The sequence below is a fragment of the Apodemus sylvaticus genome, chromosome 3 (genome assembly GCF_947179515.1).
Source record: "Apodemus sylvaticus chromosome 3, mApoSyl1.1, whole genome shotgun sequence".
Classification (NCBI taxonomy): domain Eukaryota; kingdom Metazoa; phylum Chordata; class Mammalia; order Rodentia; family Muridae; genus Apodemus; species Apodemus sylvaticus.
In genome coordinates, this window is record NC_067474.1 from 62,022,185 (window position 1) to 62,033,007 (window position 10,823).

The 10,823-nt window shown below is 44.5% G+C and overlaps 1 protein-coding gene across 1 annotated transcript; it reads left to right on the plus strand.

Moving 5' to 3' along the window:
• Cavin4 (caveolae associated protein 4) lies at nt 1–10,180 on the plus strand. The gene is made up of 2 exons (XM_052175476.1): nt 1–408; nt 9,500–10,180. The coding sequence occupies exons 1-2, from the start codon at nt 1–3 to the stop codon at nt 10,178–10,180; spliced, it is 1,089 nt and encodes a 362-aa protein (XP_052031436.1).
• Nucleotides 10,181–10,823: the final 643 nt, after the last annotated feature.

The following is a 10,823-nucleotide window of genomic DNA, read 5'->3' on the forward strand; positions in this document are numbered from 1 at the left end:
ATGGAACACAATGGATCTGCTTCAAATGCTGGTAAAATCCACCAGAATCGGTTGTCAAGTGTGACTGAAGATGAAGACCAAGACGCAGCTCTCACTATCGTGACTGTGCTGGACAGGGTGGCCACCGTCGTGGACAGCGTGCAGGCAAGCCAGAAGAGAATGGAGGAGAGGCACCGAGAAATGGGAAACGCGATCAAGTCTGTCCAGATAGACCTGCTGAAGCTCTCACAGTCACACAGCAACACGGGCTACGTGGTCAACAAGCTGTTTGAGAAGACCCGGAAGGTCAGCGCTCACATTAAAGACGTGAAGGCTCGGGTAGAGAAGCAACAGGTTCACGTCACCAAAGTCGAGACCAAGCAAGAAGAAATCATGAAGAAGAACAAGTACCGCGTGGTGATCTTCCAGGTAAGCTTGACCTTGTGGCCAGCTGGATGGCCGCAGTCCCTTTCATCCTTTGCCATCAGGTCACAGGGGTGTTCAGTGTCATGTCTCAGCCATGGTATATGGGAATGGACTGAACTCGCTGTGTACTCACCTTGGGAGAAAGAGCCATTTCTAACCAACGCTGCTGTGTGTTGCGCATGGGTCAGGCTTCTTACTGGTCATGGAATGGGAACCGTGGCTCGTGGCTCCGGCTGTTTCTTGCCTCTGAAACTCAATACTGTCAGGATGTTTCAGCATTTGAGTCCTAGTAAATACAGTGACCCAGTAGACTTTAGAATGTTGGAACCGAAAGGGTCCTAAAAAAATCTCAGGTTTAAAAACTATCTTTGCTACATAAAAGAAGAAACCAGGAGAGGGTCAGAAGTTCAGAGGTTCAGGGTTAGAACACTTGCTCATGAGGCTGAGACTTGAGTTTGATTTATGGCAGCCCCCTAAAAGAAAACAAATTTGGAGCCAGCACCCTGGCAGTCATGGTTTGATTCTTACCAAGAACCCAACCAGTAAATCAAAAACACTGAATATAGTTTGTCCATTGAATTTTTTTTTATTATTCACAATAAGAAAAGTTACCTGTTTCCAAATAAATAATCAGGCCATTATTTGTTTTCAAAATGTTGAGTGGGTTTGTAAGACAGTCCAGCCTGTACACTATATAATAATCCAGGCTGGCCTCAAACTGTGGTGGTAATCCTGCCCCAATCTCCCAAGTGCTAGGATTGTAGACACTGAGTCACAACTCCCCCTTAAGTTTTATGCTTTAATATTATTCTTACGATAATACAGATATAGAAGTCCCATAGGTAGTTCCTTACTCAATTAAGAAAACTTTTTTTTTTTTGGCTAATATCCTATAACTGCTCAATAAGTTCTTAAAACCCCATGGGTAATGCATATATTGTCTGCAGTATATTCCTTAAGCTCTCATACATTAAAAGGGACAAGCTGGACTCTTTAGCCACATTAAGAATGAACGATGATGACAACGCAGATGGCAGCGGGGTTCTCTGCTCACTCTGGCCATCTTGGAACTGTAAATCCAACGCGCAAAGGTTGGGGAGGACCTGATTTTCCTGCTCTGCTCTTGGGAGAATCAGGTGGCACACACATTTTGGAAGACATTTTTGATACTGAGTTTTATGAACTTAGAAACTTCCCAAACCTACCGGCCCCCGAACTTCGTGTCAGAGGAATATTCATCCATGCATACACACAGCTATATACTTTTTAAAAGTGCAAGTCCATGTGCTCAGAACCCTAGAAGAGTAAACAACATGAAACAAGGACACGACTGGCGGACACATCGGGCCGGTAACCTTCACGTTCTTTGTGCCTTCGGCAGTGCCCCAGACTCTGAGTGGTCAGGTTACGCTGGAATGGGCGAGTGGCATTTTTGGATCTGATCTGTTTTTAGGAGTTCACAGGTTATTTAGGGAAAAAATAGGGAATTTTGAAGCTAGAAGAATAAACAGGTGACTTCCGAATTCCTTTCCCATCATCCTTTTCTTACAGGTTCCCAGAGGCCTTTCTCTAGGCTTAAAAATGTCACCTGACTTCAGGCGTCCGTTCCAGTATTGGCACAGACAGTGGTGAGCTGGGCATGGAACTGAAGGATCGATCCATTCACCTTCTGGGGCTCACCCTCTGTGTACATGCATTATGTCAGGAAGTACACTTGGGGTCCCCCGTGTCTGGGAACCTATATGCAAAGCAGTTCCCTCAGGATTCACAGAAGCTAGAGCAAGGAAACAGAAATTTCACCTGGATTCATCTATTGATGTAATTCTTGCCCTGACCCCTACCTAAAAGCTGTTTTTCTATTTGTCTCTATTCTCTATAACTTCCTGGTGTTTCCCTCCTGCCTTTGGATCCTATATTCCCTAAAAAAACTGAGAGGTACTAGTTAATGATAATGCTCTTTTCTTTTAAGATAGACTATCTTGAAGATTTTGCGGAAATTAAGATGTTTAAATTATGCAGTAGTTTGTCAAAACAAAATAAACAATTGCTATCTTTTATAAGCCTGCAAGGCAAATATGAAGTCTTATGTTATAGACCTAAGACTCAAATTCATATACTTGTTATAGGTTAGAATGTATATAGGTATGTAAAATATTTACATGGTTCATATTCTTTTTAGCATTTAGGATTAATCTTAATTAATTCTCATAGTTATTTGAAGATTGTCCCTTCTAAAATTTTTTTGAAGCTGAGCTAGGCTGCTAATGTATATCTTCATTTGAGATTTTCAAGTTTTCCCAGGCCTCTCTTTTATTGGTATCTTATCTTCTGTAGTTGTATACATCTAAGCTTTTGCCAAATTCTGCATGTTGGCATTTAAAGATTTTATAACATTCTTTTCTTTTTTCTTCTTTTTAAAAAGATTTATTTATTTATTTTATGTGTATGAGTGCACTCCAGCTCTACAGATGGTTGCAAGCTGTCATGTGGTCGCTAGGAATTGAATCAGGACCTCTGCTCGCTCCAGCCCAAAGATTTATTTATTATTATATGTAAGTACACTGTAGCTGTCTTCAGACACCTCAGAAGAGGGTGTCAGATCTCACGGTTGTGAGCCACCATGTGGTTGCTGGGATTTGAACTCAGGACCTTCGGAGGCAGTCAGTACTCTTAACCGCTGAGCCATCTCTCTAGCCCCAATTGTATAACATTCTTATCCAAGTCTCTTTGAACACTGGTGATCCCTCTCCCTGTGCCTGGCATGAGCCACAGCACAGCATCTCATAATTCCAGTTACTTAGTAAGCACGAGTCTGAGCCTCTTCTAATGATAAGTTTTGAGCCTCTTCTAATGATAAGTTCTGGACTTCCGCATATCCAAAATGTTCCTTCTATGTTCCTTTTACACTGATTCATTTCCGCTTTACTCTGATCTGTAGTATTCATCCTGATATAAAAATGATTCTTCAGACCAGGTGTAGTGGTACAAACCTACATTCCTGTCAGTTTCCAGGCCAGAGGCAGGATGATTGGGAATTCAAATATAATCTGAGTTTGAGGGGTGCCTGAGCTATGTGAGACCCTGTCTCAAAAACAATCAAAGCTAATTTTACCTGAACTTTCATATAGAAATGTGATTGTATTCAGAAGTCGACTCTAATTTACCCCAACAACTTCCATTATTAGCAGAGTGTTTGCCCTTAACTCACAGTAGTACCAGCTCATGGGGGGCTGTGGTAGATTCCCAGGCAAGGTCCTTTTCTACCCTTGTCTCTGTTAGCCTGATTTTGTACTGTCTGCTCTGTGTTTGAAGAGAAGGGTGTGTGATATTCCAGTTTCCCTGTGTCCGATGTCTTTATTGCAGGATTATGGGGCACTCTACCTAACCAAGTAATACCCTAATGCCCTTTGGCTCTTTCCTGTTCTAATTATACCTTCTTAGGCTCACCCACACTTCTGCTGAGGCAGCTCCCCACAACAGGTGTCAGGAAGAGAAAGAAACTTCACTGCCTCTAACTGATTCATCAGAGAGCCATGAGTCGCCCACTTCTGCCTCTTTTGAGGGGTTTGGGTGTTATGAGCATTCTGATCCTGTAGCCAAAAATGTCCTTTAGATTAAGGAAGTAGATTCTAAGGGTGCCTTCTTGCCTACCAGCAAGAAGGTCACATTTTGTACTGTGTGCAAACATCCTTCTAGTGTATTTATCGCATCTGTTGAGTGGAATCAACCTAAATCTCAATTGTCAGTACCATTTCTTTTAGAAATTGTGACTCATGGTCTGGTTCTTAAAAAAATCTCATAATTCCTTAAGGTTTGCCTGTGGTGTTGTAGAAATAATCTCTAAATTGCACACTGAATTTCTTTCACCTGTGCCCTGTGCTGACCTTGTCTCTAGCTGGTTCTCTTCTGGCATACTTGGCAGAGTCTGTTCTTCTCTTAAATGGCTTTGCCCTTTGCCCCCCTCTCTTGTCTCTCTTTTTCTCCTTTCCTTCTCCATTATTTCTCCTCCTCCTCGTCCTCCTCGTCCTCCTCATCCTCGTCCTCGTCCTCCTTGTCCTCGTCCTCCTCCTCCTCCTCCTCCTCCTCCTCCTTCTTCTTCTTCTTCTTCTTCTTCTTCTTCTTCTTCTTCTTCTTCTCTCTCTCTCTCTCTCTCTCTCTCTCTCTCTCTCTCTCTCTCTCTCTCTCTCTCTCTCTCTCTCTCTCTCTCTCTGTAGTTCAGGCTGGTATAGGAGCCCCCATCCTCCTAATAACTGGAACTATAGTCATGGATTACAATGGTAGCAAGATAAAAGCTTTTAAGATGACTCATTTGATAGGAGACTTTACTTGTCCTGAAGTCCTCCTGGGCATGTTTTATAATTTTCCCAAAGTCAGTTTCATTCTGAATTTTAAGATACCCTTTACCTCTGAGGAGTTTTGAATGAAACACCATTCTGCTTTTTCTGATCTTTTGACTTTGTGTGTGTGTGTGGTGTGTGTGTTTGTGTATGTGTGTGTGTTATGTATGTATAAGTACGGACACAAATGTGTTATAGCATGTGAATGGACTCCAGAGGCGTTTCAATTTTGGGAACTGATTTTCTCCTGCCATGGGATCAGGTCATCAGGTTTGCTTGGCAAGCATTTTTTAACCTACTGAGCCCAAAGTCTTCTTCTTTTTTACATGAGTTCTGGGGGTTGAGCTTAGATTCTCTTGTGTGGCCTTTCCAGGGAGCCTTCCCCAGGCAGAGAGAGGAGTGTTGGAGGGTCTTTGTAGACAGAGTGGCCTGTAGAGGAGATAAGGAATTGGCTAGGAGAGGGAGTGAGCCAGGGACAACAGTCAGGGGAATCTCTCAGCTGACTGACTAACAATCAGGTACTTCTTTATTTATACAAGTTTCACAGATCAAAGGCAGACTAATGATTATCCAAGTGATAGAGAATGTGCTTGACCTTCTTTTACATGTCCAGGATAACAAGTTCAGTGACAATTAGAAAATACACACAGAACAGATATTAATATATTATCCCTGTAACTCCAATTTAAAGATTCCAAAGAAGTCTTCTTCAAAGCAGATATGTTTACTATACAACACCCTGCTTTTAGGTTGGCAGTATTTGCTGTTTGAAAGCACCCCAGACAAACAAAAGTATCTGAACTGCTCTTTTTATGAATAGCAAATACAAATTATATAATAACTTCTTTTACTATATGTTGTGGATGGGCCGAGTACTGTTCTTGTGAACCAATCCCCTAATGAATAAAGGAGCCAATCACTGGGCGAATAGGCGGGACTTCCAGGTTGGACAGAGGAAGAGAGGAAGCAGGAGAGAGTGACTTCCTTTTGGAATGGGGACAGCAGAGGGGTAAGATGTAGCTGCTAGAGTTTCCTGGTATCATGGTGGATCCACAAGGATCCAACACTGGAGGAATCGGATTTTAATAAGGCTAACAAGATTAGGTTTAAGTTGTTGTGCCCAGAGATTGAGTTATTGTTTCTGAACTAAGTTTGTGTTGTGTTTTCCTTCATGCTTTGGCTTCTCAAGGTTCAAGAGAGAAAGGTACTACGGCCAATCATGGGTTTGCCTGAGGTGCTCCACAAAGGCCGTGGGGGATGGTGGCCACTCGCCAGTGGGAACCTAGTGAGCTGGTTGGAGAGATTGTGAAGCACATAGTTAGAATCTCTATGGGAAGCTGGGCAGTGGTGGTGTATGCCTGTAATCCCAGTACTCTGGGAGGCAAAGGCAGGCGGATTTCTGAGTTCAAGGCCAGCCTGGTCTACAGAGTGAGTTCCAGGACAGCCAGTGCATGGCCACCCAGGCCACTGGGGCAGAGGTACAAGCACAGAAACATGCTAGGTCAACTTTATTAATATTTCATACAACAAATATATGTTTCATCATCTATACTGTAAAGTAGAAAAGTTTTAATCTATCCTACTTTCTGAATTCCATTCTTCCAGGGATATACCCTGTGTGAGGGCCCCCTCCCCCAATCTTTAAACTACATTTTTAGAGACCTATAATAAAAAGAGACCATGAATCTATAATTTGTTCTCCTGGCTAGTCAGACTTTGTCAGTTGTCTCTGTTTACCCTGCACCAATTATCCTGTTTGAGTTGGCTCAGGGGCAGATACCCCAAGAGGATTCCTGGAGTGATGGCCTCATCTAACTATGTGCTTATCTGTGCTCAGTGATCTCCAGGGCAAAAGAACGACTTCCAAATAGTGACCAGATAAAGTTAATTTTAGGATTTTCCTAATAAGACTCAGACTTTTTTTTTTTTCAGAAAAAGACGTAAAGTGAGTCATAAAGTAGAAAGTCCCCAAGAATGCAACACGCAGAGACCAAAACATAGGAGTTAGAGACAGAGGGACAGCGATTGTTGTAGTCCACTTGGCCTTACTGGAACTGTCCGGCGGCTGTGCTTCTTACCAGTCTCAGTGGGTATGGCTGTGCCACCTCACCTCCTGAGCAGTCTCCCTAGTGCAAGAGGGTCACGACTTATTCAAATATATATATAATATATAAATAAAAATATATATTATTACATAATACATACTATATATTATAATATACATATATTCTTTAATCCTTTTTTTACAGCCCAGATTTTATCCCCCTCCCAGTCTGCCCTATGGCCGCTCCCAATCCCATACCTCCTCCCCACTGTCTCCACAAGGATGTCCTTGGATGTCCTCACCCTAACCCTACCAGACCTCCCCACTCCCTGGAGCCTGGAGTCTTTTCTCACTGAGGCCAGACCAGGAAGTCCTCTGCTGTGTATGTGTTGGGAGCCTTAGTATGTTGCCTGGTTGGTGGCTCAGTGTCGGAGATCTCAGGGGTTTAGATAAAATCAGCCTGCTTGTCTTCCCTTGGCGCTGCCCTTCTCAGCTTCTTCCAGCTTTTTCCCAATTCACAGTGGTCCCTGGCTTCCATCCATTGGCTGGGTGCTAGTATCTTCATTTGACTCAGCTTTTGTTTTTTTTTTTTTTTTTTTTTTTTTTATTTTATGTATATGAGTATGCCATTTCTCTCTTCAGACACACCAGAAGAGGGCATTGGATCCCATTACAGATGGTTGTGAGCCACCATGTGGTTGCTGGGAATTGAACTCAGGACCTCTGGAAGAGCAGTCGGTGCTCTTAACCACTGAGCCATCTCTCCAGCCCGACTCAGCTTTTGTTAAGTCTCTCAGAGAGCAGCTCCTGTCTGCAAGCACACCACATCAGTAACAGTGTCAGGGCCCCAGGCCCCCCCTAGACCTGGATCCTCAATTTGGGCCTGTCATTGGACCTCCTTTCTCTCAGGCTCTTCATTTTTGTCCCTGCAGTTCCTTCAGACGGAACAATTCTGGGTTAGAGCTTTTTATTGTGGGATGAAACCCCACTTGATGCCTTGTCTTTCTATTGGAGGTGGACTCTACAAGTTCCCTCTCCTCACTCACTGTAGGGCATTTCATCTAAAGTCACTCCCTTTGAGTCCTGAGAGTCTCTCACCTCCCCTGTCTCTGGTACATTCTAGAGGGTCCCCCCACCTCCAGCCTCCTGAGGTTGCCTGTTTCCATTAGTTTTGCTGGTCCTCAGAGCTTCAGTCCTACCCCCTACCCTTTGCCCTGAGTTTCACGACTTTTAATGCCATCTCTACATAATGGTTGGTGACTGCATATCTCCAGCCCTCACCTCCCTCCCGAATCCCAGTCGCTCAGCCTCTCTGCCTGCATACATAGTGCACATTCCAAGGACAGGGTCTCTTGCTTCTGTGCTGTCTCAGTTAATGGCTGATTCTTCCCTCTGTTGATCTAGCAACTGGTCCCCTGGGTTTTGACTTTCAAAGCAGATCTGCAGTCAGAAGACTTCTCACCCTTTCCCTGCCCGCAAACACCCTGCTCTACCCTCCCTTTGCTTACTCACCCCCATTCTGTCATTCTCCTCGCTTGTCCGACCCGTGTGCCTTGTTCCAGCAGAGTGACTCTTGCACATCATGGGTCAAATCACATCCCTGCTGTCCTTAAAACCTTCAGAAGTCTTCCAGTCAGTAACTTCTGTCCTCACTATTGGCCTTAGAGCCTCTCTTGACCTGGACTTCTCAATTCTCTGCCTGGGAGAAATTAGGGCATTTGAATTGATCCTTGAAGAAAGCTATCATTTGTATGCTAAAAAGAGTTAAAGGGGCATTGAAGATAGAGGCAGCCATGTATATGAAGGTATAGCATGTTTGTGTCCAACTACTTGGCTCTGAGATGTGGCATGATCATCTGCAAATATGTTGGGTATGTCGTAGATGTCCTGGGATTTACATCTCAGGGAGCTGTAGCATGGACCTATCTTGTTAGAGGGGCCAAGATCTTTTGTGTTTGGGGAACTTTAGAATATTTTGTGTCTCTGGGCTTGAGAATCAGGAAAGCAGGGTCAGGTCAAGAGCTTTCTAAGCATACTGGAAGGTTCAGAGGTTCAGATTCAATCCTTTAAGCACAGTGGGCTCTCAGAAGTCTTCAGTGGGTTATAACCAAACTCTGCTTGCAAAAGCATTTCTTAGGAAACTCTCAGATAATGGTCTGTCTGGAAGGAGAGGGACTAGGGGAGACTGATGGCCCATGTTCACACCTGAAGTAACAAGGGGCTGAGTTAAGGCATGGTACAGGAATGAGAAGTGAGATCAGTACTCTGCAGTGATATTGGTGGAACTTGATGACTAGCTGACAGTGGGACAAGAGGGTGAGGATGTATCTGGGGCCATGTTTCTGAGGTCTCTACCTCATGTGCTGCCCAGATGCCACCAGTGCTGAAGAAGGCAGGAAAGGCCATATAAGTAGAGAGGATGACAGATGGGCCTTGAGGCTTGTCCTAACTGAGAGGTGCTTGTGCTGTATTTAGATGGGGAAGTTTGTCAGCTGTGGAGTAGAGAAGCAAGGATGCATTATTGTGAGAAAAAAAAAGCCAAGGGGAGAGAGAGGGGAGCGGAGGGGAGGGGAGGGGAGGGGAGGGGAGGGACAACCTGAAAGAGGCAGGCTGGGGACAAACAGCATGGAGGCGGGTGGTAAGGTGTGGCCGGAGGTAACTGCTGGTGGTGCTACTCAGGAAGCACTCACATACATTGTTTTCTGTCCTTCAGGAGGATATTCCCTGCCCCGCATCCCTGTCTATTGTTAAAGACAGAAGCCTGCCCGAGAACCAGGAGGAGGCCGAGGAAGTCTTCAATCCCCCCATAGATCTCTCGTCGGATGAAGAATATTATGTTGAAGAGAGCAGATCTGCCCGGCTTAGAAAGTCAGGCAAGGAACACATTGATCATATTAAGAAGGCGTTCTCCAAAGAAAACATGCAGAAGACACGGCAGAATTTTGACAAGAAAGTGAGTGGAATTAGAACCAGGATAGTCACTCCCGAGAGGAGAGAGAGGCTTCGGCAGTCGGGAGAGAGGCTTCGGCAGTCGGGAGAGAGGTTGAGGCAGTCAGGGGAAAGATTTAAGAAATCAATTTCAAATGCCACCCCCTCAAAGGAGGCTTTTAAGATTCGAAGCCTTAGGAAGACGAAGGACCCCAAGGCTGAAGGCCAGGAGGTAGACAGAGGGATGGGCGTGGACATCATCTCAGGCAGCCTGGCTCTGGAGTCCATCCACGAGTTCCACTCTGATGAGTTCAGTGAAACAGAGAAGGAGGTGACCAAAGTAGGGTACATTCCCCAAGAAGGAGGGGACCCCCCAACGCCTGAGCCTTTGAAGGTGACCTTTAAACCCCAGGTGAGAGTGGAGGATGATGAGTCGCTCCTGTTGGAGTTAAAGCAATCCTCATAGAGGATTTAAGTCTGAGCAGCCATCACTTCGAATCACGTGGTCATAGTTTGAATGGTGTGGTAATTTATATTCATACTCAGTGGAAAGGCAAATGGTATAAAAGCTTCATTTCTTACTTTTAAAAGTCCTAAAGATGATGGAAATATTATATAGCTTTTTCTTACAATCTGTTTGGGAATTCTATTTCCCTGAGAATATATGAATCTGACAGCTTAATCCCCACCCCCACCCTCTTATGCCATGCTTTTCCGTGACAGGTCTTGGCCAATGAGAAAATAGTTCCATGACTTAGGTCAGTTAGGTGCTTGGTCATTCCTAACACAGGAACGACAAATCTGTGCCCATCATTCACCAGTAAACTATAGATTTGGGTCAGGGTTAATGTGCCCAGTCTCAAAGGGGAGTAGCTAATGAGTACATTGTGTTATCCGGATGTTCACATCTGGAGTTTCACTAGCGAATCAGTAGCCTTATAGAGCTTATGAAGTTCTTGTGCGAGAAAAAGGAAATAGATGTCTGGGGCTTGAACAAACCATTATGTAATTCCCAAAGGTAAAAATGGGGGGAGGTCCTGTACTTCTTGGAGGACTTGAGATCTGAGGGGAGGTCACAGAGCGTGTGAGAACGAGACACACAGTCGGTG

Coding starts and splice junctions, on each gene's coding strand:
- Cavin4 (XM_052175476.1), top strand. CDS start 1: ATGGAACACAATGGATCTGCTTCAAATGCTGGTAAAATCCACCAGAAT. Junction 409..9,499: donor ACCGCGTGGTGATCTTCCAG/GTAAGCTTGACC, acceptor TCTGTCCTTCAG/GAGGATATTCCCTGCCCCGC.